Raw genomic sequence first — 27,134 nt, 5'->3', positions numbered from 1 at the left:
CTCTAAATAGAGGTGGAGTCCACTAATACAATAGGGTCCACCTCTATTAGAGAAGTAGTACATAATGTGGTATGAAAAATGTGGTAAGCCTAGCATTTTTCTTTTTAATTTGTACATATGTTACTGTTATCCATAATGGTATAGATGGATCACATCAGCCATCCAAAGAGTCTCTTGTTTATTTGTGGACAGGTGATGTAATTCACCCGTGGGACCCAAGAATTTCTCCACATAGTGGCCAGAATCTAATTTGAGCGTCTCCTTGCCTAGGCCTCTGTTTTAGTGAATGTGCTAGGTTACAAATCTAGTAGCCTTAGATTAACCGTATGCGTTGGATGATCATGATCCGTGAAACTTGCATTGGCAGTGAAAGACATTATATTCTGCAGAGTTGGTGGATCATTTATTTTAATTTCAATCACTACATCTTGAGCATGAAGACCGCCACCGTTTTCCAGTTTCTTCATGCATGAAAATATTTATGGAGGCAAAAAAAGAGTCCTCTGTATTTGAGAATATTGAATTGTTTCTCGTAAGGTGGAAATTGGCAAAAGCATAGGTCCACATAACCAGAGGCATGCATTTCCCTCATACCAAGTTAGCGACCGTATTCTTTCTTCTAAAGGCTAATCAAATATTGCCAAAATTTTTATATAAAACATCATTTCTGCCAGACATTCAGTCGCTCCATGGATCGCTCTCTGCCCTCACGTCTGATGGTTCAATTACTTGTGCTTCCACCACTTCACCAGCACTCGCATCAGATGATTCTCCTGCATCACCATCAGCTACCTCCGTCTCTGCCTCCTCGTCTTCCGATCTACCCCATCTTCCTCCAAGGGCCATTGCCATCATCTCGTATATCTTGTTTCCCAACTCAGCTGGGCTGTCAGGCTGAGTCATCAAAGAAAGAAGTAAGAATGGCATAAAGCTACTCTAAACTATGACATTTCAACAAAGGAAAAACAAAGGCTTGCTCCTTACTGTGAATCCACTGGAGATCAATGCTGTGTCATACAATAGGTCTACAGCTCTCTTGGCATCTGTGCTGTCAGGGGCGTTCTTGCAAGCAGCCTGCAGTAGAAAACAACCGTCAATCCAGTGATTTTAAGTCTTCTACTTCCAGTCAAGAATAGTTCTCCTGACCACATGAAAGCATGAAATTTTTGTTTTCGTTTTTCTCATTCACATTTTGATGCATCTATCTCACATATTCGATCTACTGTTTAATAAGAGCGGTCTCATGATCCTACCTTTAGATCCTTAACAATGGGATGATCTGGGTTAACTTCCAATATTCTCCTGCCCCTCATGAACTCCAAACTTGCAGTATCACCAAGTGCCTGTGCTTTCATCAATCTGCAGAAGCAAATTTTTTTTATCATAATCATAGCAAGGGAAGGTAACAATTAACCAGCACTTTTCTTGGTATGTATCCTTAGTGCAAACAAAAATCTACCTTTCCATATTGGCAGACCATCCAAACTTGCCAGAAACAAGTACACAGGGAGATGAGCTTAGACGCTTTGAGACTTGGACTTTCGCCACCTTATCACCAAGTTGTTGCTTTATCCAGTCACAGAGAAGATTGTATTCTTGTTCAGTTTCCCTTTCTTTGACCTCATCCTCATCACCTGGTATCATAAACTTTTTGGTGAGAAACATGAGAAAGATAACAAGAAGGAAGCCACAAAGCTGAACATAGTAAAACAACTGCCAATAACATCTGAATATGCTGATTAATTTTCCAAATAACAACTAGGGGCGAGTACTAACCAAGCTCTAAATCTTCCTTGCTAATGTCTACAAACTTCTTTTCTTTGTATGTCTGTAGGTTCTGGATGGCCACTTCATCAATAGGTTCTACTAAATACAAAACCTGAGACAAAAGAAACAGCATCAGCAACCTGGGGAGGAAAACTCATCACAAAGGAAAAACAATTGTTTCTGAAACCAATTATTTTTTAATGATGTTTAAGATTTCCGTTCCTCCAAAAAAATTTAAAAGGAAAACATAATCGTCTTGTCTTTTTCTACCACTAGCTTGCAAATCAGATTTTCTATACAAATCACCATTGTTCCTCTACTGGACTACGGCCAAATTCAGCAGGACAGATACCTCAATATCTTTCTGAACCAACTTTTCCAAGAATGGAGCACTTTTCGCACTTTTCAGACTGTCTGCTGCCAAGTAATAGATTGCCTTCTGGTTCTCAGGCATGTTCTCGACATAATCATCTAAGCTTATCAGTTCTTCCTCACTTTTTGAAGAGTAGAACCGCAACAAGGGTGTTAGGCGCTTGTGATTTCCAGAGTCCTCGATGCATCCCAATTTTAGAAACCTGCCAAAGTTCTCCCATAATTTCTTGTAATCCTGGGATCAAGTTCAACCATTTTCCAAGTTAATAACAATTTTCAGCCTTTCCGGTGGAATTGAAGAATAAAACACAAACTTAATTGCTGCCACCAACCTCTTTATTTTCACTCTCAGAAATCTCTTGAATCATGTCAAATGTTTTCCGTACAAGTCTCTTTCTCATAATTCTTACCTGAAAATGGTAGACAGATTGAGATGAAGAAATAATACAAATATCCAAGCACATAGCAAGAACAAAGAACTAAATATTAACTGCTACAGAGATGTTCATTCACAAATTTGTAAAAATAATAGCATTCCCTTCACAAAATGCATAAAGATAGTGGAAAAACTAAGGCTTACAATTCGACTTTCTTGAAGAATCTCTCGAGAAACGTTAAGAGGAAGATCATTTGAATCCACCACACCCTTAACAAAGCTCAGGTATCGAGGAAACTGCAGAAAGAATAAAGGTGTTACAGCCACAAACCATATTACCAAACAAATAAGCATCAACCCCAAAATGTATTTTCAACATTCCGGATGGTACATCACAAGTTGAATACCATCAATAGACCACTTTTATGCTGAACTAGCAAAATCGTAGCAGAATGAATTGACTATAACATCTAAACAAATCCATTGATGAAGGAAAAAACAACTCTTCTTTTGATTAGAACATCTCATAACTAAATGAGTATTAAGGAATACTCCATTTTCCAATTTAAATACAGATTAAACAGTCAACACCAGCATTGTTAATAATATACAAATTATTTTCCATCATAAAATAAATCACAAAGGAAACTTAATGTGCAACAGTATATGAAACAAGGAAGATCACCACTAACATGAAACAAAGACGACAAACTAATGGAAGCTCAAATTCACACCGTTTTGCAATATATCGAAACTTACCAGTTCACCATCAAAATCATCTGAGATAAATATCCGTTTCACATACAAACGTATATTCTTTGTTTTTGCGTTCACTACATCCTCATTGTTAAGAGGCCCCATTCCAGGAATATAAAGAACACTCCTGAACTCCACCTCACCCTGCACAGATTTCAAAGTTAAAACTCCAAATCTGCTAAATTTTCTACCTCAACCAATATTAAAACAACAGACAATGAGACAAAGGGGGAGAGAGGGAGGGAGAGAGAGAGAGAGAGAAACCATTTCAGTACCTCAGTGGTGAAGTGAGTGTATGCAACTGGATCCAAGAACTCACTAAAAGTTTTTTTGTAAAATTCATGGTACTCGTCTTTTTCAACTTCCTTTGGATTCCGCATCTGCAGAAGAACAAAAACAAAAACAAAAATTATACAAGAAAAGGCTATAAAATATATAACAAGAAAATACATACACATTAGGCAAACAGACCATGCTGAATCTAAAATACATATACCATGACATCAATAACACTATGCCTTCAACTCACCCATATAGGCTTCGTTTCATTTGCTAATTCCCAATCCCAATACTTCTCAGTTTTTGTCTTCTTTTTCTTCTCACCCTGGTAAGAATCAAAGTAACTTATTTCACTGTATAAGTTGATGAGAAAAAACTACATTTCCCACAATCGGGAATCCTATGTCAATTACCTCTGGCTTTGGTTCTTCTCCTTCTTTTGGTTCTTCCTCCTCTTCCACCTGCCAAAAGTTTCCACTCAATGAGGACCGGCAAAAGTGCTAATTGCTTCATTATATGAACAATAGATACTTCTTAATCATAAACTGTGAGGTATAGAAGAAATACAGCCTCAAGGATTAGTTTGCAAGGTCAAGCCAATAAAGACTACTTATCCAGAGAGTCACATTTTGATAGCAATACTTTTCTGATTATCACCTACAATGTACACTTGACATGCACCTTCAACTAATCAAGAAGTAACAGTCCAACCATTTAGGAAAAGATGAACCACATGCAGAAATCCAATTGTACTAATCCCTTCAAAACCTGCCATATAGAGGGTAAGGGTTTGACAAAGCAGAAAATGAAGTACTCACCTCAACAGTCCTTGATTTTTCTTGCCATGTATAGATGGGGAAGGAAACAAACTGCGAGTAATTCTTCACCAAACCCTGGATCCGGGCTGGCTCTGAAAACTCATACTTGTCATCCGGCTGCAAGGAGAGATTTCACTTTAAGATAGTTCTTGGTAAGACATCAGAATAAATTGAAAATTAAGCAATGGAATGTCCCAACAAAAGATAATGACTTTAATGTGTCAACATCTGGCAATTGCTGGGCATAACTTCAATGCCCAATAAACAAGAAAAGTCACATGCAAAATGACCAAATGCCATGAAAAGAGAAATGAAGTAGCAGGTAAGGTACCCTTAAATAGAGTGTGATCTGTGTTCCACGGCGTATGAGATTTTCAGGATCAGTTTCTTCCCTAATTACATAAGAGCTACTGTCAGCCGCTGCTTCCCAAACATATTGCTTGTCTGACCTTGGGCTTTTTGTAGAGACAACAACCTGATTTTGTATAATATATACAAGCCAATTAGCAGCTACCCAGGAAAGCCATCCACGTTAAAAGCTCAGCTACAAGCAGATAGTTAGAAAAACGCATAAATAATTGTCAAAACACTACTGCACCTTCTCAGCGACCAGAAAAGCAGAATAGAACCCAACACCAAATTGACCAATTAAGCCATTGTCTGCACCAAGATCCTTATTTTCCTACCAAAATATAAGGCTGAGAAGTAAGCTTCAAAAGCATCAAAAACCCTCAAAAATCATTCACACGGAAATAACAAACTGAAATATAATGCATTCAACAGATGCAATAACTAATTCCCGGTTGTGAGAGTCAAAAGAGAAAGGGGGAGAGAGACACCTTCAGAGCCTTTAAGAACTTTGAAGTACCACTCTGAGCAATGGTTCCAAGGCAGTCAATGAGTTCCTCTTTCGTCATTCCAATACCAGTATCCCTAAAAGTCAGAGAATCAGACTTCAATTACCTCCACTAATCCATCCAGGGACAAAAATGAAGCAAAGATTTACAAAAACATACGTTATAGTGATAGTCCCATTATCTGGATCAGGTTTGATACGTATCTGTAGCTCACCAGCATCTCCAAGCAGAGAGGGCTCAGTCACACTCAAAAATCTCAACTTGTCCAAAGCATCACTTGCATTACTGGAACAAGAAAGCAAAATAAAGTCAACATATGGACCAAAAAGAAAGGCAAATACAAAACATATCATAGTGAGCAAATTATACGATACTCATCTAAAATCGATGTGATTGAAAAGTTTAAAGAACAAACGAAGGAGCAAATTCTACAAGCAAAATAGCATATCGTATAGGTGAGTCACCAGAATGACACGTTGCATTGAAGTTTATGCATATGCAGCTCACCTCACAAGCTCCCTCAGAAACACCTCCTTGTGGCTGTATAGACTATGAACTATCAAATCCATTAGGCGAGTGACCTGCAATAAGTTTCAAAGTCATCAACTTTCGATTCCAAACTCAAAACCCAATAACCGAATCCTCTCAAGTAATGAGTACTAAGCCGATTAAAAAAATTATTTTCATTTTCTATCCAAAACAGTGACAAAGACCCATAATTTAGTACCAAAGCGTCCATTTTGATTGCGAGGAAACATCAAAAATGCATAAAAGTCTATAAATTTCCTATAAATTTTAGTCACTGGGTTACTGCAATCGCATAGCCGCAGTTGATGGATTCCAAAACCAAACAGAGAGTAAATAGAATTCAAAACCCAATTGAGTAAGAATCCAAAAGACCAAAAATTTATCGAAACAGAGAAAGGGATGCACCTCGGCTTGGTACTCGAATTTTTCACCGGGCGTATCGGTGGCTTCTTTCTCGGCAACCGCCGCATCACATCGAATAGATATTCCTCTGTTTTTGCTCTCAAGCTTCCACTTCAATCCACCGCAAGAGAAGCCCTTCCTGAGACCATTTTGAGGAACAAAAGCACTTCTCAGGCTCAAGGCCTTGCTGGGGTTTCTAAGTGTGAAGGGAGATGAGGAAGGAAGTGAAGCTAGAGAAGCAGTTGCTAAGCTTCTGCTTAGAACTGGAGCCATTGAACCCTAAACCTAGCAGATGTTGGGTTGGGGGCGATAGTAGTGTTGTGTTGTGTTGTGTCAAACAGAGTCTCTAAAGTGTAAAAACCCTTGTGACTTGGTGAGGGTTTAGCAGTTTTAAGTAGGAGGTTGGAGTGTTCTAGAAATATCAAAATTTTGGGGCTTTTCCTTTTTGTTTGGACTCGGAGCTTCGTTCTGCGGAATTGTGAGGCCTATATTCTGCCATTTCAGCTACCACAACAATATCCTCTTCTTTTTTAATTTTTCTTTTCTTTTTTATTGCCAAAATTTGAATTTTTACTGGGAATTTGGTCATGTTCCAAATTTCCAACCCAATTAAATATCTAATTAATAATTAAAATGTTTGCAGTAGCCACAAATTACTACACAATATGACTTTGCATGTTCTGCGGATTGTATTAGCTTTCCAAGCACCAATTGAGGTTCAAAAATGGGAAGCAAAAGGCTTGAGACTTGAGTCACACTTGAAGAAATTCAAACTCAATTCTTTACATTCAATTCATGTTCATATGGTATATGGTCTCTTTTCTTTGACCAAAATGGCAACATGTGTGATGGGGCTATGAGAGAAATCCCTTAAAACAAGTATTGGATCTAAATTAGTTTCAGGCAGAACATGACCACAAAGTTAAATGTTTGATATGTTTGTGTTTGGACTGAAGATGGTGGCACGCCTACACAAACAACACACTGAATCATTACAAGGCCTTTCATTTGGGCCTTAGCTCAGAGTCCCGATTCAGAAAAAGGAGAGAGGCTGGAACACTGTTCAGTGTGCCCAGTCCCACACACCGTCTCCTCTGGGGTGAACAGATTGCTTCCATGTCTTGTGGCAATTCTCCCCTCCTTTTGCTACTCAACTCTATCAAACTAGTACAATATAAAACAGAAATACAATTGACAGAGATGCCAACATTGTCGATGTATATTGTAGCTTATGTACCAAAACATTCAACAATACAGAACAAGGCAGCAATATATTTTATTAGATATCAGATTGAGGAGACAACAGAAGAGAAAGAAGAACCCCATGAGGAATGGGGCTGCACGTGAGCCTATTTCCATTTGATAAAACCATGGGGGAAAAATCATTCCCTTCATCCAAACATCCCATCAACCAAACATTCAGTCTCTAAACAAATTACAATCCAAGTAGGAGCACTCAACCTTTCTACCTCAAGCCTCTAATGCTGCATGCTTCAGACAATCAACATTACACAATCCAACCGACCTCACCATATCTCCCAAGCTGCAACCATTGAATTTCAACTGTCATTGTTAAAGAAGAATTGTAAAGGAAGCGAAAAGAAAATCGTTGGTAGTTTAACTCACCGGTCGAAGCTGTTTCTAGCTCTCTCTGACTGATCTGTGCTATTTCTTGCCTTGCCAGATCGATCGATGCTCTTTCTTGACTTCTCTCTCTTATCAGTGCTGGTTCTTGATTTCTCTCTGCCGTCCGTGCTCAGTCTAGATTTTTCTCTCTGCCCAGTGCTGGACCTAGACTTCTCTTTCTGGTCAGTGCTTGATCTGGCCTTCTCCTTGTTGTCTATGGTCTTCAGAGAAGACTCCAATTGATCTGCACTTGGTTCAGGTAAACTTTGAACACATGGTAATTTCTCTATGGCAGATATGAACTTCCTGAGATGCCTCAAGTACTCTGGATAGAGTTCCAAATTACAATGGTTCCCTCCTTTAAGCCACAAAGGCTCATACTTCTCTTTGCAAAGCTCCCACAGTTGCTTACCATGGGAGAAATCCACAACTTCATCTTCAGTTCCCTACAAAATTGATCAACTGTATCAGTACTTCATGCATATTTTGTAAGAAATTCATTTAAATTATGCCTCTTTAAACCCACATATGCATTAAAACTGACAAAGTTTTGGACTTCATGCATATTGTAACTAATTTCTTTACATTTCTTTACTGAAGTGTAGAGTGAATCCCACTGGAAAGCATTTCAATTTGTGGAAGTCATAGAACAATAAATCAAGTTCAAGCCGAACTGAAATGCAAGATAATGTAGTTCACAATCCGTAGACTAATTAGTTAGGCCATACAAAATGTGCCACAAATACTCAAAATCATCATACCAAGCAAGAATGAAAGGAAATTAATAGATGAAGACTTACATGAATTACCAGAACTGGGCAATTGACAAACGGGATCTTATCGATATTCTGCAGCAGAAACAAAACTCAAACATTCAAAAACAGAGATCATTAAACCAATCATAAAAAAGAAAAATAAACTGATTTTGTTCAATGAAAGTGGAGGTGAAACCTTGTAAATGTCGAACCAGAATGTTTTCTTAACAGGGTACATCACTCGAAGGCCAGACAGTATAGGACTGTGCAGAACTACAGCCCTCAAGTGAGGCAAACGAATAGCCAACTCCAAAGCTGGTCCACTTCCAACTGACTGTCCATACAATATGACGTCTTCCTCCTTTATACCATACGTCTCTTCAAGGCATTTATATGCAGCTTCTATGTCTGCATAAGTGTCCTGCTCACTTGGCTAATTGATGAAGGTATATATATGTTAGCATGTTATCATCAATATGCTTTTGATTGTTTACAGAAACTAAAGCATGTCAGGACAGTAACCTTAGCATAAAGATGCAGACAATGAACACTTGCCATGGTCTGAAATTGAAGTGTTACAAATGAATGTTGACTTGGAAATAGTTTGAGCAGATGGGGAAGTTTTGAGAAACTATAATTTCTTTTTCTTCTTTTTGGTTAAAACATATAAAATTAATTTATAGCCAGATGGTACTATTGTTTTTGCCAATCTATGGCATTCCATCATCAAACAAGATGTAAACAAACAGTCATTTGAAAAATAAATGGGCTCATGACAGTATCAAAGGTCATGTCAAACAGTGACACGTGTTCATTCACAACACTGGATTTGACCCAATTGATCTTAATTACAGAAAATTAGGTAGGCACTAGCTTGCTGGTCGAATTATACCTTTCCAGAAGATTGTCCATAACCAGAATAGTCGTACCTGCAAAATCATATAGCACCATGAAATCCCAACTGATAATAATGGTCTAGATCCTCACACCATTTCTAAATTATTTCATTAACAGAAACAAATTAAGTAACAACTGATTAAGAAAAAAAAAATTTATATCGAAACTGACCCCATGAGATTTACACCAAGATGAAGACTAAGCTCAGTGAAAATGTGGTACATCTGACCTAGATCAGCAGCATTTCCATGGGAGTAAAGCAGAGTGAGAGAAGCACATGGGTTTTTGACAAACATGGCCACAATCTCATTCCCTTTCTTGGTGCTGAGCTTGACCACGTCCACATCATCTCTGGGATGAACATCAGAGATCCTCAATTTCCCAGTTGGTTCATCCACATATACGCTATATGATGGAGGGTCTGGTGGGAAAAATGCAAACTTTGCAGCCATAGAAGATGTTGCAGACCCCATTTTTATTTGATCGGTGGAAGTTCGAAAAAGACTGGGATATTTAATATGGAGTACTAATTTGTGTGGTTTGGGTCATTGGGTGGCTAGCTGCAACAGGTGAGAATTCTACTGCATGGTAAAGTTTGGCTTTTTGCTTTGAAGCTGGTGTTTTGGTAGAAAACTATGTGCTGTGTAAGAGATGAAAAATATGAGATTTTGAACCATGGGAGCTTAGAAGGAATATGAAAGTTGTTTTAAAAGGTTTGTGTTTGATTTGTCTTAATAAAGAAAAGGGTTTTTCCATTTGGTTTATAGAGAAAATGTTTGAATTAATTCCTGTTTTAAGGGTGAGTGAGTGAGTAAGAGAGAGAGAGAGAGGCAAAGATAAAAAGGACAAGACAAAGATAGACAGAGGAAGAAAAAGAAATTCTTGTCGGATAGCAGCAAGAGTGATTTCCCGAGTTTATCTTTTTATTTATTTATTTAAATTAAGGTATATCAACATTCCTCATATGGAAAATAAATGAATAATTCACAAACGGAACAAGAAGAATAAAATTTAATAAAAATAATAATAAAATAGAACAGAATAAAATTTAAACATCATCATCCCATTAATTTATTTTCGTAGAAGGCCATTATATAATTAGTTAATTGTTATACGTTAGCTTTCTTTGAAATAAATGGGAAATAAATGGGGTATCGTCGGCAAGTGAAAGCCAAATATATCTTGAACTGTGGAAAATATCCGAAGACGTATAATTTTTGAGTCCCCACCCTGCATAATAGTAATCTCTCAACACCATCATGCAAAGGTCAGCTCTTAGGCAATACTAGCAACAGAAAAAAGGATATTGCTTCCCTCTTTCTCTGTCTTTTATGCAAATCACAGTTTGATATATGAGTAAAAATAATTTATCGAAAAAAGAAAAAGAAAAACGTGTATATATGTCATACTGTCCTTGACAGAAATATAAAAGCTCCTACTTACAAAATGAGGAAAGTATGTTCTAACAAAAAAACTGGAAAAAATAAAATGCATAGTCCACTTAGAGAAATTAATTTTGAATATTGCTATTGCATTCCAAGGAGCGGACTTTGAAAATTGAGAGAGCAAGCAAAATGCAAAAAAAGTAGAAGAATGATGAAATTGTGGGGTAATTGATGAAAAAATAAGCAAAAGAACATGAATGAGTGCTTTGGGTGGGGGCCGAGTTCTAAGAGCCGAGGGAACATCAAATGATTGCATATTTGGGCCCATATTTACTTACCACCACAACTTATTTAAAATATTTCATCTTCGACTTCAACACTTCAATGTAATGCCAAATTGCCTGCTGCCAATGGGTTTTTTATTTTTTTTTTTGGGGATAAAAGCTCATCTGTATGTACACAGATCAAAGCCCAAATACTAATATATTACAAGAACCATCAGCTCAATAGAATCAGGCCTAAGGCCATCTACAGTCATGGGCCATAGACCAAAATAGTTCTAAAATAATATAAAATTTATCTTCAATTATGGGTTAAAGAAACTTTTAGTCAAATTTGGAGAACTACATTTGGCCCTTTAGCCCTCCAACCAGGCCACTTGTCTCCTAGTTTTGGCCTAGGCCAATATTTTTGTGGGCCTAGTGTATGTGTTTTTCAAGAAGAAAAAGTATTGCGTGTGAGCAAGAACACGAAACATTTTGTACAACTACAGATCCAACAACCAATATTAAAGGTGTGTTCACGTCAGCTAGCTGTTAAGTTTTTTTTTTAATAGCATTTTTTAAATGTTTTTAAATTCATTTTATTTATATATATATATATATAAATAATTGGTTTCTGACCATTGGAGGTCAGAACCATTGGTTGAAAAGTTCCTCTTTTTTTTTTTTTTTTTCATTTAAAACCTTTTTAAATGTTTCAAATTCATTCTGTTTAAATTTTATAATAAAAAAAATTGGTTATGATCGCAGGAGGTCAGAACCATTGAAACACAGTCTATTTTTTTATTTTTTTAAAATTGCCTTTGTTGGTTTTATTATTATTATTTAAAAAAAATTTAAAACCTAAAATATGTCTATAAATACCTGAAAATTTCTTCAAAAATTTTCCCACTCATTTCATTCTACATTTCTTACAAATCTATCACATTCTCTACTTATTCACAACTTTCCACACTTTTTCTTTTTATCAAATATCTTCCACACGCATTTCATCCAAACATTTCGTACAAACTTATTTTCTTTACTTATTTTGTTATTCATATTGTTTGAAAAATATCTCAGACTTTAAAGGGACGAAATTGGACACGAGTGGAAGATGAACATCTTTGCAAGGCTTTCATAAAAGTCTCCGAAAATAGCGTTGTGCATACTAACCGAAAAAGCAGTAGGCTTTGGGAACGTATCTCACAAAAATACACAAAGGCATCATCAATCGAAAATACTCCATTTATTGACATTTGAAGATGAAGATAAGAGGTGCCACATACACGTATTAAATGCTTATCAACGTACACGGGACATATATGGAATATTTTCTCTAAATAGTAATTTAATTAAATTAAACAATACATAGTTGTGGAATGTATGAGCATTATACCATAGTTTTTCTCAAAATAATAAAATACTAGCCCCTTGGCACATGCTCACGCATGTGCCAATTGATTTTCTTTTTTCTTTTTTCTTTTTAGAATTAAGAAAAGATAACATGGGTAGTTATGTTCCATAAAAGTATGACATATTATCTGATTTTGTTTTTGTTTTTAATTTTTTAAATATGAAAGAATGTGAAATTTACCATATTATCCTCATTTAATTAATAATTTCAATTCTTAATGTTTGAATTAACCAAGGGTATTTTCTAGTGTTTTGAATGTTTCACCATTATCTGCCTTTTGCTTTATATATATAGATGAAGGCCCCTAAAATATAGCCCTATATGACTGGAGATGAAAAAATTTAACCATACACTATTGTTTGGGCCTAATTTGACACGCTCAATCTAAAATCAAAAAGCCCACAAAACAGAAAAAGAATGGGCCTTGATTCCAAAAAAGCAGCTCAAACCAAACAAAAGAGGCACATGTCTTCTACAAAGTGGCAGATGTGTAAAAAACACAAAATAAGTCAATAAAATTGCCAATTAATGGCAATTCATCACCAAAATAGATCGATAAATTTCTAAAGAAAAATTGGATTGGGCCCAACTTCTAAATTCTCACCATTTATGTCAAAAATCCATAGTGCAAGACAGCATATCTTTTTGGAATGTCTATTCTCAAAGAAGCCCACGTGACTACCTAACTTTGAAGAAGTCAAAAATCTCAACTATCACAAAGAAGCTGACAGATAGTTAATAAAGGCAGGTCTTACAGGAGGACTTCTCCATTTTTGCAGCCAAAGGAAGAAGATCAAAATCCTTTTTTTTTATTATATATAGAAACTATGCACCAAAGCAGGTGGCCTTTCCAAGAAATAAGCAGACTACAATTTCAAAAGATAAGTGGGGAGTAAGGGAGTTGTTCAAATAGGGAAAGCAAACTGACCATCATAGCAAATTGAGTTGTTCTCTTTATAAGGAACAAACAGAGAACAAAGGGAGTTGGTTTTTTCATAAAAGCAAAGAAAAGACCTTTATGAAAGCTGATTGCTGATGGTTCTTATCTGCCAAAAACAATGACTTCCTTCTTTTACGGCTTTGAAAAGAGAACAGATTTTTTTGAAAATCTACCGCCCATTATTAAAAGATTAGAATTCCCACTCCAGCATTTCCTATAAAACTAAAAGAAGGTGAATAGATCAAGGACAGCCAAAAATCAATCAAAAACAAAAACTCAAAATGATCACTTGATCTCAAAAGCCTCAAAACACTGAAGCAACCAAAAGCTCATTGAGCCACAAGAAACAAGTCAACTATAATCCAGAATCTCTAACTTCAGTTCAGTTTTAGAGAAATAGTCATTCAAAGCGAGATTTCTCTCGTTACAAATTTGGTTCAGCTTAAACCAAGTCAAGCAGAGTTCAAGTTTTTATCAAATATGAAAACCTCAACAAATTTATGGAGAGCCCTGATCAAGCAGAACAGGTACTACAGTGCAGTTCCAGCTCGGTAATCATCAGGCCTAGTCATTTCTGCCCCTTCTAAACAAAAGAGGTCCCAATTCTGCCTGTTCAAAAAGCCTTCCAGGGCTTGAAATAGATTAAAGTTCTGCCAAACTCGAACGTTGGTATCTATTTACAGCTGAAACCTGACAGTTAAAGGTGTTGACAGTCCAGTTCAGCACAAGCACACCCAGTCCAGCCCTGATCAGAAGCACCTATCCAGGCAGAAATGGAAGTCCAGCCCTCTTTTTGTCTTTCTAGAGTTGGTTTTTCCTTTTTGAGTTTTATAAAAGGCACTTCTGCCTAAAAGAGTTTGCTATCTTATCATTTATTCTGGTCAGAACTACCAGTTTTGTACTGTGAAAAATTGTGAAGTCATCACCAGTCTGAGGCAAGAAAAGAACTTACTTGGGAGATATTCCTCACCCAAATTCAAAATTGCTTGTTTAGAAATCAGTAACTTGGAGCACAAGTTATCTATTTTAAAGAAGTATACTAGGATTTTTCATTACTAGCACTGGCACGCTCGTACATTAAAGAAAGTTGATTTGTTGACTAGTCAATGGTTTTCAAGGCAATTGGGAACTTTGCCCTACCATCACAGGAACAAACATAAAACGTGTGAACAACTATTCTTTAAAAAATTAATATTTTAGAGGGCTATAGCCCTGGACTACATTTAGCCCTATGACTGGAGATGGCCTAAAGTAAGAAGAAAGAAAGAGACCAAATTTCAATTTTTAATAGTTTACTTCATCGAAATTTGATATATATGTTATTTGTGAAGGAGGTTGAGGTTCCACCACAAAACCAATTAGTAATTGGGGAAGTAGCTCAACTCCTTATAAGCCCTTGTTAGATTTATCAACTTTTGAATGTGGGACTTTTTACTTTCACGATTTGTACCATCTTTATTGACCGACCACTTATCTAATATGGGTAGGTTTTATATACATTGGTGGAGCCCACTTCTATTAGAGAGGTGGTCAATACAAATAGTACCAATAGCATTGTTGATATTTCAAATTTGACTATTTTAATTAACTTTTGTTAGCTAAATTATTTGAATATTAGCAAGACGAAAATGTTTGGATTTGTACGAAAAGAAAGAAAGAAAAAAAAAGCTTTGATACATGAATTTAGATGATACATTGCACCTAATTATTTCAAAATTTTGAATGTCAAATTATTTCCTTTTATTTTTGGTCAACATTTCACATTTATTTCCTTAAACGCATTGGATCTAGTATTTGATGATCGATCTTCAACGGCCTAATTAAATTGTTGAAATTCAAATCACTTTTCGGCTGGCTGAAACTCATACATTTCCACTAGGCAACTTGCAGAAGCTGCTAACTGGTAAGGTTCCATAATTCTGTACTTATTTTCTTTTTAATTTTTCTGTTAAGATTATATATATATTATATAATTTGTGGCTAGATACACGCAAAATGCCATGCAACACAGTGCACAAATTCCGACTTTGGAAAAACATATTTAGAGGTGGTTTGAGTTGAGTTGAGCAAAACAAATGAGTTTTACACTGTAGACGAGGGCTACCCACTGAAAGTTTCGTTGGATGAAACGCGTTCACTATCCCAAGTTCTTAAACCCTAGACACAATTCCAGGTGTTCTAACACACATAGTTGCGAGAGCCCTTATAATATATGCAAAAGAGTGAGTGATTCAAAATTATACTACTTTGCATCGCATAGATGTTTCTTATTCTCTTAATTTCATGCCATATATATGCATCATCTTCTGCCCATATATTACATTAAATTATTTCATCTTTAAATTTTTTGGGCTCGTATTTTTATGAGTCCGGCACAAAACATTAATGAATGTGACTTATTAGCTTTTAATTTAGTGGTGATTTTATATATAATTGAAAGAGATAGTTTAAGTTCAAATCTCTTTTACCGCCAATCACAAAACCTAAAACAATCATGAGATACAAGAAATTTGACTCTCGCTCTTTTTAACATGCCATAATTCTTCATATTATAATATAACATATTGTTGTTATTGTTGTGAGATACTATAATATATACATATGAGAAACAGTAGCCTTAGCCTGCCAAAAGTAATGTGTATAAAATACATGGAATTGAGGAATTAGGCCAAGCCAGCCCTTCGATGTGCTTGATGGCTGTTTGCATATGACGGCAGACAGGCACAAAACACTTTAACGTCCGTAGCTTCCGTTCCACGTTATAGAACTAAGTTTCTCTTCTAACTATGCATGCCCCTCTTGGCCCTTGAGGTCCAAATAGTTAGGTTTGTTTCTGAAAATGCGAGAAACATACATCAAATTCTTCTCAGGATGCTTCGAAATCTTCGTTCCCACATCAAAATACACATGGGTTACACGGAGTTTTATGTAGCATTTGTAATGGTTGTCTTGGCCACAGCCACTCCTCTAAAAAAGTTAAAATATTCAAAGGTTTTTAGGAACCCTAGGGTCCCCTAGATGGGCTATCTATTTGACTAGTTTAGTTTGACTCGGGTATATATGTTATGTGTGTGTGTGTGTTGATGCCACCTATATATTTGACTTGGGTTTTACACATTTGACTCTCTTTGAAATCCAGATTTAACACATTCACTGACTCACTCTGCAGTGCTAGGTTTCATTTATTCTTCTCTTTAAAAGGTGAAAAGGGAAAGACAGAGATATTTTGGGCCATTATGAAGTCTTCTTGTTATTGCTTGCTACTGTTTGTGCTTGTTACTGCTGCAAGCATATGGGACATGTCTGCACATCCCCTTCATCAATTAGGTATCTGCTTTTCTTTCTCTATTATATAGTTCAACTTTTTCCTTAATATGCTTGAAATTACATTACTGTTTCTCACTATGCAATGTTTAAGCTTACCAACATTTTAATTTTCTTTCATTTGAAGGTGGAAATGCTGCCGTGATCAAAATTAATGATGTTTCAACCGTAAGGGTACGCAATATTTTAGTTATTATATTCTGAAATAACCAGACTAATGTTAATGTACATTTTAAAGGTTTAGTATAAAGATATGATTCATTCTATAATTTATATATATATATATATATATATCTGCAGGGCCAGGATATTGATGAAGTGGTCTGTCCTTCTACATCTACTGCTACGAAGGGGGACAAGAAGATAGGAGGAAGGAAAATGGGTGCTCTCCACAAGGTGGTGAGGTTAGAGAAGGAAGTTAAAGTAGAAGTGGATGCTGTGAGTGGAAGGAAGAGCAACTCAAAGACGGCTTCAAGCAGCAGCTCAGAGCTTGAAGGAAAATCACCACGTCGCAGTCATGAAGCGAATACGATTGGCAATGGAGAAAGTAGACAAAGTAGCAGTGTAAAAGGAGGTGTTGATCATGATCATAATGATGAATATTCTGCAGGTTTTGTAGCTTTTAGTCAGGATTACCATTCACCAAGGCACCACCCTCCTAAGAATAACTAGTCCTAAAAAACGGATGAGGCCTTATATTATATATGAATTTCGGTAACGTACTAATTATCAACCTTCTAATTTTACTTTTTACTTCTCTTAATTGGGTTTCCTTTTCCTTTTCCTTTTTTTTATATTTAAATTTACCTAAATGCTCCTTCTGTGGTAAACTTTACACAAATCGTTTGAGAGTGCTTTTGAAATAGTTAAAAATTAAAATTGCTAGTATTTCGCAGAAAAACTTAAAATCATTTTCTCATGAGGCACTTGAATTTTTAATAAAACTTTTGACGTCCTTCTATGAGAAGCATTTATGAAAATGCGCTTATGAACAAAAGTGTTTTCTATACAAAAGCTCCCAAATGGGCCCAAGAATGTTGCAAAATATTTTTCCCAGGCCCATTAGAGAACCTGAGTCCGACTGTACGATCAAACTTGACCAAAGCCAGCCCAATGGTTTGGTGAGGCAGCAAATATGCAAATATGACCCAACACAGTACAGATCAGACATCATGGCCTTGTAAAAACTTCACCGTCACCTTTCATAAAATTTCCAACGCAAAAAGTTAACAGACGCCGGTGGTTAAGAGACACTTTGTTTGTTAACAACCAAGAACCAACCAACCGCTGTCCAAAGTTCAAAAACTTTTTGGGGTCGGAAAGTCCACAACGGGGTGGATAAATTGGACAATATAGATGTGCATCTTTCCACATTCACACCACCACACTGCCCTAACCATATAGTCAACTCCAAGTCTTCCTGCTCTCTCCTTCTCTGAATCGCCAAACAGAAAACCATGTCAAATACCCACATCCTGGTGTTCCCCTACCCAGCGCAAGGGCACATGCTCCCAATTTTAGACCTAACCCACCAGCTAGCCCTCCACGGCCTCTCCATAACTATCTTGGTCACCCCCAAAAACCTCCCAACCCTAACCCCTCTCCTCCACACCCACCCCTCCTCCATCCAAACCGTAGTCCTCCCCTTCCCTCCTCACCCCAAAATACCCCCCGGCGTTGAGAACATCAAGGACATAGGCAACCACGGCAACTTGTATGTGATCAACGCCCTAGCCAATCTCCAGGCCCCGATTGTCCACTGGTTCAGCTCCCACCCTAACCCTCCGGTGGCCCTCATCTCTGATTTCTTCCTCGGGTGGACCCTACACCTGGCCCACCAGCTTGGCATTCCCAGAATTACCTTTTACTCCTCTGGCGCCTTCTTGGCCTCTGTGTTCCACTACTGCTGGCGTAATTTGGACAAAATGCGCTCCTCCTCAGGGATCGTTCATTTTCCTGATCTTCCTAGATCGCCCTCTTTTAAACAGGACCAGGTGCCCTCTGTGGTCCGCTGCCACAGAGAATCGGATCCCGAGTCTGAGCTCCTGAGGAATTCCATGCTCGCCAATACCGAGAGTTGGGGATGCGTTTTTAACAGCTTTGAGGACTTGGAGACTGAGTATTTCGCCCACTTGCGGACTAAAATGGGCCACTCCCGTGTTTACGCGGTCGGCCCATTGAGTCTAACAGCGGCCGCGGCTGCTGATGACAGTAGTTTGGGCCGGGCCAACCCAAACAAGGACTTCGGTGCCAATGTGATGACGTGGCTCGACGGGTGCCCCGACGGATCTGTGCTCTACGTTTGCTTTGGGAGTCAGAAGTTGCCAAATAGGCAGCAGATGGAGGCCTTGGCTTCTGGGCTCGAACGGAGCGGGGTTCGGTTTGTGTGGGCCGTGAAAACAGGATCGGCCCAACAGGTGAAAGATGGGTATGGGGTTTTACCAGATGGATTTGAGGAAAGGGTTGGCGGGAGGGGCTTGGTCATAAAGGGTTGGGCCCCACAGGTATTGATCCTGGGCCACAAGGCCGTGGGTGGATTTGTGAGCCACTGTGGGTGGAACTCTGTGCTGGAAGCGATAGTGGCTGGTGTATTGATATTGGGCTGGCCCATGGAGGCTGACCAGTTTGTGAATGCCAAGCTGTTGGCTGAGGACATGGGTGTGGCCGTGAAGGTGTGCGAAGGCAATAATGCAGTGCCGGACCCAGCTGAGTTAGGAAAGGTGATTTCCGAGTCGATGACCGGGGAGACACCGGAGAAGGTGAGAGCAAAGGAACTGAGGGACAAGGCATTTGCGGCAGTGGGAAGTGGCGGGAGCTCTTCAAAGCATTTGGATGAGCTTGTCAAAGAATTGGGCCAGCTTAAAGCGGGCCGAAAGTGAAGCCCACAATATTTTGAGCCAAAAAGATGTTCGACGCATAGTTTGTTTAGTAATGTTTCAATGTACTATGTTGTATTTGGTCCCTAAATAATTACATGACTCTTTCACAAGCAACCAAAAGAAGAACAAAGTTTTGACAAAACAAAAGAGACTTAGGAAGCTTAGCATGAAATTGATGGATGGGATATCTTTTTCTGTGCAGGCAACAAGTATGCCTCAAACCTACAGAGAAGGCTACAGAGCAAAAAAAAAGAGTAGGAGCTAAGAATGACATGGACCCATCATCACAATGTGATTAAATTTTTCAGGTGATCCTTAGAAGTCACAAAGGCTCAATGATTTCAAAGAAACCTTTTACCTTGGATTTTGCTTTGAAACTAAGGAGGAAATGGTAGCAGAGCATTATGCATGAAACTCACATTTCACCAACCAACTTAACCATAACTCTTCCTATAAATCTCAGCCTGCTTTAACATAGCTACCCCATTTAAGCTAAGTTAATAAGCTTAGCTTTCCTCATCCTCTGCTGCAACATGTCTAGAGCCAATGTAAGAAGGCATGTACTTCTGGAGAACAAAGTTTTGAAAGAGAGAGAGAAGACAAGTAGCCCTAAACACCTCAAGAGAATCTACCCAATTGGCCTTCACAAGAGCACTTCATCTCTATCTCTATCTCTATCATCATCTTTGTCATTGTCTCTGTCAGAAAACTCCTATGATTCTTCTCTCACTGACTCTAGCACACTGGATCAGAAGATTTCCGCCGCGCTCCGATTCATTGCACCAACTCAAAGAAGAGAATATAATTCCCCAGTGGCTAAAGTTGTCCAGCAGCAAATTAGTCAGGCTCAGGATACTAATGATGGGGAGTTGAAGAGGTGCAATTGGATAACAAAGAATAGTGGTAAGTTTCATTGCTTCATCACACATTGCAGAAAACTTTGATTTCTTGTTTTCATGCTTTGACAAAGCCACATCTTAATTACCAGGCAACCAAAGAGAAAAAGGGGAAGAACAAAAAAAATGGTCATCGCAGTTGGTATGAGGAATCTAAAGAAAATGATAGTACACATAAATAAACAAAAGAAAAAGTCATCAAGCTTCCATCACAACCAACTGGTTGACATTTCAACGAAGTGACGTCGTATATATACAATAAATAGTATAAGAAACTCTTTTTGGTTTTGCTAGAGTAAATAGAATAATTCTATGCAACATGCATTGATCGTAGAATTTTATTATGTTATGCAGATAAAGTTTATGTAGCGTTTCACGACGAATGCTGGGGAGTTCCAGCATACGATGACAAGTAAGTCCTTTGGAGCTTTAATTCCCCATCAGTTATATGGACTTTTAAGCCAACTATTTAGTGTTAATTAATTATCTGCTGCATACAGTCAATTGTTTGAGCTGCTTGCATTGTCTGGTATGTTGATGGACCACAACTGGACTGAAATTGTCAAAAGAAGGGAGCTCTTCAGGTAACCTTTTTTCTACCAGAAAAACTTGTGTGGAACGGGAACAACACTATTTTGCCAGCTCGGACAAGCATGGTATGACAAGTGAAAAAGTTATCATACGTGGCATACCGTGATTGGCTGATGCTATCCCCGTTTCACACAAGTGTTTCTCCTATTCTACCCATCTGACTAATTTATGAAACTTTGTATCAAAACATGGTTGAATTAGCTTATGATTTAGTTTGTAACTCAGGGAAGCATTTTTCGGATTTGATCCAAACAAAGTTGCCAAAATGGGGGAGAAGGAGATTGCAGAGATAGCCTCCAACAAGGCGATAATGTTGGCAGAGTGCAAAGTGAGGTGCATAATAGACAATGCCAAATGCATATTGAAGGCAAGCTAGAAACTTAACAAATTAAAAGCTGATATCAATTAAAGTTTGGTTGCCCCATTGCACCTGATATATCTTAATTAATTTATCCCCAAAAAATGCAGATTGTGAGGGAATGTGGCTCTTTTAGCAGCTACATGTGGGGTTCTGTGAACCACAAACCAGTCATCAACAGATTCAGATATCCAAGAAATGTTCCTTTAAGGAGCCCCAAAGCAGAAGCCATGAGCAAGGATTTGATCAAGCGAGGGTTTCGATATGTTGGGCCAGTCATTGTGTATTCCTTCATGCAAGCTGCAGGGTTGACCATTGATCATCTTGTGGATTGTTATAGATACAGTGAATGTGTGAGCCTTGCAGAAAGACCTTGGAGACATATCTAATCTAATTAATTAACAAGATGAAAATATATTTATCAAATGTTCTTTAGAAACTTTATTTTGTTTAATGTAATAAATTAATATTTGGCTTCCATATGTAGCTGTAGGGGGTGACTAATATTTTTAAGTTATGCAGAAATGGAATAGCATCCAAGTTGGATTCTATAGCTCTTCTTTGCCTCTTTTATGTTTCTTGGTGCAACACATGAATCATATTAAAGAGAATGACAAGCATTGCTCTGTTTTATACTTTTTTAATATTTAAATTTAAGCGATATTGGAGAATGGGGGATTCGAACACTGAACCTCGGGTGCTGCTAACTGCTCTTAAACACTTGAGTTATCATTGGTTCATAAGGGTTACAAAATTTATGGTGTGTTTATTCATCAGGAATTGGAATTCTCATCATATCAAGGAATTGAAAAGTAAGTGGGGCCCACAAAAAATTAGGAATTGAATTCCTGGAGAACTAATCCATTAAGAATTCATCTTTTTTACCCATTAATTATAGAGATATTTATTCATATAGCCATTCTTAGCACTAAAACTATAAATGAACCATACACAATTTAATTTTCTATAAACAAACCCAAAAAAAATCCAAAAATTGACAACTTGCCATATTAAATCTAATTTTGATTATTAAATTACTTTGATGCCCTATTGAGTGTTTTGGGCTTCTTTATGAGGTTTTTAGGTTGGGTTTGTTTTAAGAAATCAATGGTAGTTTTGTAATTTAAAAGAAGTTTAAAGCCTTTTTGTTATGTTGTAAATAAGCTTTGGGTGTGTTTCTAAAGTCCATTTTACATACGGTTTTTTAATAATTTGGGCTCCTATATTGGGTACAATAATGAATCTCCCTTAATTATATCCTCACACAATTTTAAAATTCCAAAATTTTCATTTACTTTAACCTAACAACGAGAACATTTTAGTAATTAGTACCACTCTGTTGAGGCCTAAAAAATCCAAGGATGGGCCCAAATATATTTATAGCCCAGTACAACACCTAACTTGGGAAGAAACCTAACTTGAGTACGCAATAGTTCATCATATACGCATGCACACGTGCCACATCAAGCAAATAAGCAACACGCCATGCTATAAGCTTAAGTGGGCCCAAGCCACCCGAATGCCTGGGTTTGCTGAGAGGGTTGTGGTATGGATGGTTACGAGTTTTCATGAGGCCCATTGATGAGTCGAGAAATGGAAGTTTTGGGCTACTTAGGACCACCGAAACTCAAGCCCATTTATTGAGCCCAAATATGTGGATAAGCAAAAAGGAGAGAAAATAGCCCAATAGCTTAGGAAAAATAGCCCAATACTTTAGGAAATTAGCCCATTCCCTTAATGGATTAACCCATCACCTTAGAATGGCCCAAATGACCTATAAAATATCTGAAAGTCTCCAGCACATGGCTGGAGACAAAATAACGACAAAAGCCAAAGGTTACCTATGTATGCAGGCAGCTGGGAATCTCCAGCACATGGCCAAAGACAAATCCCCACACAAGCCATTCAAAAAATCAAAGGATACTTGAGCAAAACACCCTTTAGACTAGCGCCATTACCCACTCATTTCTCCTATCAACTCTTGCCATGAAATAAGGGAGGAAAGAAAGTGAGGTAGTAGCCAAAAATAGGAGTTTAATACTGAAGTAGCTACGGGAAAGCCTTAGAGCTCCCAAAAATCTTGTCTTTGTGTGTTTGGACAGAGGAAGGTTTCACAAAAGAGGTTAACTTAAAGTAAGAGAAGAGAAATGGAGGAGAAGACTTAGCAAAATTAGAGAGAACCAACTAGGGTTTTTTTGGGAAAAAAGAACTTCCAACGCCTATAAAATGGAGGCACCTTCTACCCAGTAAAACAACTCAAAAAAAGGGCAAGCAACCCACATCCAGAGAGCAAGCTTCATCTCTCATCCTTGGAACCCTTCAATTTCGAGCTATATTCCTCCATCTCTTCTCATTTTCTCTTATGGCAAGCCATTCCAGAGTCTGACAGAGCTCTCGTCAAGCTGCCGGAAACCACTCAACACACCCATTGTTATACCTCCATCTCTCTCTTCAACAAACCCTCTTAGAATCCCTTTCCCCTTTCCTTAAAACCTCTATTTCTCATAAGAAAACACAGCTCTCTCTCTTTCATGCTAAACTCATAAGTGCTTAGCTTCCATACCACAAGCTTTTCAAGTCAAGCCAAGAATTTATCTGTAAGCAACTGTTGGTTTCATTGGTGAAGGAGACCAAGGTGTTTCCTAAGGCTTAGCTACCCTTTCGAAACACTCTTGGGGTTTGATCATTGAACTCAGACTCACGGGGCAATTTCACACATTTGGTTCTTTACAGCAGCCCATGCCCATCAGTAGCTGCCGGAACGAAAAAGCCCATATACATTACTACTCCAATTCCATATGATTTAGTAAACAACTTCAATAGGAATCCATTCCATATGATTTAGTAAACAACTTCAATAGGAATCCATAATCTAACTCATTTCAATCCATATGTTTAGTAAACAACTTCAATAGGAATCTGAAATCTAATTCTCCCCAATCCAACTCATCCTCAATTCAATTCATCCTCATAGCATGTTTACTAATCCATAATTGGATTAGGATGAATTGAATTGAGGATGAATTGAATTGAATTGAGGAGGAGTTGGATTAAGGAGAATTAGATTCATGATTCCTATTGAAGTTGTTTACTAAACCATATGGATTGAGATGAGTTAGATTCCATATTCCTATTGAAGTTGTTTACTAAATCATATGGAATTGGGGTATGAGTGGACTAATTACGAAAATGTCCTCGTTGTTGGGTTAAAGTAGATGGCAAATTTGAAAATTTAAAAATTGTGAGGATATAATGGGTAAAAAAGATGAATTCCATTCTCCAGGAATTAGAATACAATCTTCCACCCAAAAATTGAATTCCTCCAAAATCACAAATTCAATTCCCAATTTTATGGGCTCCACTTACTTTTCAATTCCTTGATGTGAAGTAAATGCAGGAATCCCCGATAGGTGGAATACAATTCTTGATGAGAATTCCAATTCATGATTAGTAAACACACCATCAATTCAGTTCTTCCTAATCCAATTACGGATTAGTAAACATGCTATTAGTAAATTACTCAATGGACTGGAATCTGCAAGATTTTGACATGGCCCAACGTAAGAGCATCTCCAACTGATGTGTCAAAAGTGCCACATAGATATTTAACGGCTAGAAATAACATCTCACATCACTCTAACCGATGTGTCAAAGCTGATGTGGAATGAAGGCTGGAGGTTGAGATGTTATTTTTGACATCCCAAAACAAGATGTCAAATGAATATTTTTTTATTTTTTTTATTTTTTTAAATTAAAAATAAATCAACACTAAAATATACTAAAATAATAATTTAATTTGACATATCGGGCGGAGTTTAAAACTGTGTAAGATGTCAAATTGCCACATTCGCCATCAAATGACATGCTCACATCACTAGACCAATTGATCCTAAGGCCAGCCTATCTTGGCCATAATGAAGACCTATGGATCCATAATGATATGATAAAAAGGGGCATGCACTCAATTGAACAGCTGTGCTTTTTTAATCATTGGCAGCAATTGAAATTGATGGCTCCTACTTTCCATTCAATTGAGCCTTTTGATTCTATCATGTACTTAGCGCTTTAAACAATATGATTAGTGCAAACAGTTTGTATTAGCAGAGTCAAATTGACCAGTCATTGCAATTTGCAAAATCTTTTGCTTCAAATTGTTGTAATGACACTGAGAGAAGGGGACAAGAATACAAGTCTGAGTTTCACGTTTTGTCTGTCTCTGCTCAACTTGTTAATTGCATCATTTTGTCTTGCGTCTTAAACCACTAGTGAAGTGAAGCCAGAGGAGAGGACCCAGCCCCAACCCCACACCACAGACAAGTGGCAATTTACAATGCAAAGCTGCTCTCAAGATTAGGCTGCCACGTTGGGTTCATTGCAGTCTCCGTCCACCTCCCAATGAAATTTTCACACTAATTAATCTATTATTAATACCCCTTCATGTGAGCTCTGATGGACGGAGACTTACAACACAACAATTTCCATCAGCTACAATGGGAAGGCCTTTGACTGCCCACAAAGATTGTTAGTTGCACCAAATCTCAATGCCTATCTTCTTTGTAGATAAAGTCCAAATCCAAAATTAACCCTTGTTAAGAGTGAAAGATTGAAATTGAAACCCCACCACTGATGACATATAAGTTATAATTAAGAGGGAAAGATTGTTACCGCCCATCTTCGAGCAATGGTTGAATTGAACACAAAATCTCGGCACAACACAAAGATAATTGCTCTTAATTGCATGTTACAAGTTCCTTACACATAACATGAAATTTCAATGCACCAATTAAAAAAACTCAATGTCAAAATTGCTCTGCATCACAAAGAACACAAAAGAATCTCAAGATTGCAGGTGTGGAAAACCCGCGGAAATGGGTTGAAGCAAACAACGGGCGAAACAGTCTGCTGACAAACAAAGTTGAAACGCCAGGGCTTGAAATTATTTCAGTCGAAATCCAATGGGTCGTGGGACCTTTTCCATGTGATGTTTCTTGGTGGGTTGCTAATATCTGTTCTGCTTTCCATGTCAGCATCGACAAAATTTCTCTGTACATCTTGTATATAGTTTCATTTCAACAACCATGACATAACCAATAGTCGTGTCCTTTTCAGAATCCATTAATTTATAGAAGTTACGAACATGATTTAATCCCTCAAATTCAGAGACGTCGAGAAACAATAATGGATGCCAAATTAATCTGTCGATGGCGGCCTGATGTTTTTGAACACAGACGTACGTCATGCGGAACATACCAAAGAATAAGACATGAGTTTTTTAGGTTTATACAAGCAATATCATGGAAGGGTATTCAAAAACACAACCTAAAGTGGAGGGGCAGTCCGCATAATAACTAACTATTTTTAACCGCTTAAACTACAAAACCCAAACACAAATGGTGGAACCCAAGCAAGGGCACAAAGAGAGAATATTTATCACTAAAAATGACATAAATCGCGATTTAAGTAAAGACGAGACAGATTTTCAACAATAAAAACATAGGGAGATGATTAACTGATCGATATCTCAGTCCACTCACATTCCAAATTTCCGGCTCGGAAAGGAGCGTACGCTACAGCTAAAGACCAAATGCATAGAACACCAACTTTCTCAATAAAATGGAAACAAATAAACAAGTACTAAATTGAAACAAAGG

General features: G+C 37.6%; 4 protein-coding genes across 5 annotated transcripts; 2 read left to right on the top strand and 2 right to left on the bottom strand.

The window, feature by feature from the left end:
• Positions 1 to 381: 381 nt before the first annotated feature.
• LOC117633059 (heat shock protein 90-5, chloroplastic) lies at positions 382 to 6,615 on the bottom strand. 2 transcript variants are annotated; one of them, XM_034366733.1, is made up of 19 exons: positions 6,159 to 6,615; positions 5,733 to 5,806; positions 5,385 to 5,510; positions 5,208 to 5,301; positions 4,967 to 5,050; positions 4,700 to 4,843; positions 4,369 to 4,485; positions 3,964 to 4,011; positions 3,801 to 3,875; positions 3,547 to 3,651; positions 3,275 to 3,415; positions 2,720 to 2,812; positions 2,472 to 2,549; positions 2,120 to 2,374; positions 1,777 to 1,879; positions 1,460 to 1,634; positions 1,254 to 1,359; positions 985 to 1,074; positions 382 to 894 (listed from the first exon to the last, which is right to left on the bottom strand). In XM_034366733.1, exons 1-19 carry the CDS (start codon positions 6,426 to 6,428, stop codon positions 679 to 681), a joined length of 2,394 nt encoding a protein of 797 aa, XP_034222624.1. In that variant the 5' UTR covers positions 6,429 to 6,615; the 3' UTR covers positions 382 to 678. The 2 variants fall into 2 exon arrangements, with proteins under 2 accessions (XP_034222624.1, XP_034222630.1); XM_034366739.1 differs by lacking the exon at positions 6,159 to 6,615 and having other exon boundaries at positions 5,690 to 5,736.
• A 792-nt stretch (positions 6,616 to 7,407) lies between these two features.
• LOC117615962 (alpha/beta hydrolase domain-containing protein 17B-like) lies at positions 7,408 to 10,174 on the bottom strand. The gene is made up of 6 exons (XM_034345150.1): positions 9,605 to 10,174; positions 9,429 to 9,465; positions 8,733 to 8,969; positions 8,582 to 8,629; positions 7,782 to 8,227; positions 7,408 to 7,698 (listed from the first exon to the last, which is right to left on the bottom strand). The coding sequence occupies exons 1-6, from the start codon at positions 9,904 to 9,906 to the stop codon at positions 7,626 to 7,628; spliced, it is 1,143 nt and encodes a 380-aa protein (XP_034201041.1). The 5' UTR covers positions 9,907 to 10,174; the 3' UTR covers positions 7,408 to 7,625.
• A 7,836-nt stretch (positions 10,175 to 18,010) lies between these two features.
• LOC117614047 (UDP-glycosyltransferase 89A2-like) lies at positions 18,011 to 19,752 on the top strand. The gene has a single exon (XM_034342722.1). The coding sequence runs from the start codon at positions 18,217 to 18,219 to the stop codon at positions 19,636 to 19,638; it is 1,422 nt and encodes a 473-aa protein (XP_034198613.1). The 5' UTR covers positions 18,011 to 18,216; the 3' UTR covers positions 19,639 to 19,752.
• Positions 19,753 to 20,118: 366 nt separating this feature from the next.
• Positions 20,119 to 22,118, top strand: LOC117614970 (DNA-3-methyladenine glycosylase). Its single transcript, XM_034343924.1, has 5 exons — positions 20,119 to 20,541; positions 20,889 to 20,946; positions 21,035 to 21,118; positions 21,351 to 21,492; positions 21,594 to 22,118. Exons 1-5 carry the CDS (start codon positions 20,172 to 20,174, stop codon positions 21,870 to 21,872), a joined length of 933 nt encoding a protein of 310 aa, XP_034199815.1. The 5' UTR covers positions 20,119 to 20,171; the 3' UTR covers positions 21,873 to 22,118.
• Positions 22,119 to 27,134: the final 5,016 nt, after the last annotated feature.

The sequence above is a fragment of the Prunus dulcis genome, chromosome 1, assembly GCF_902201215.1.
Source record: "Prunus dulcis chromosome 1, ALMONDv2, whole genome shotgun sequence".
Classification (NCBI taxonomy): Eukaryota; Viridiplantae; Streptophyta; class Magnoliopsida; order Rosales; family Rosaceae; genus Prunus; species Prunus dulcis.
This window is presented reverse-complemented; position numbering and strand designations above follow the sequence as displayed.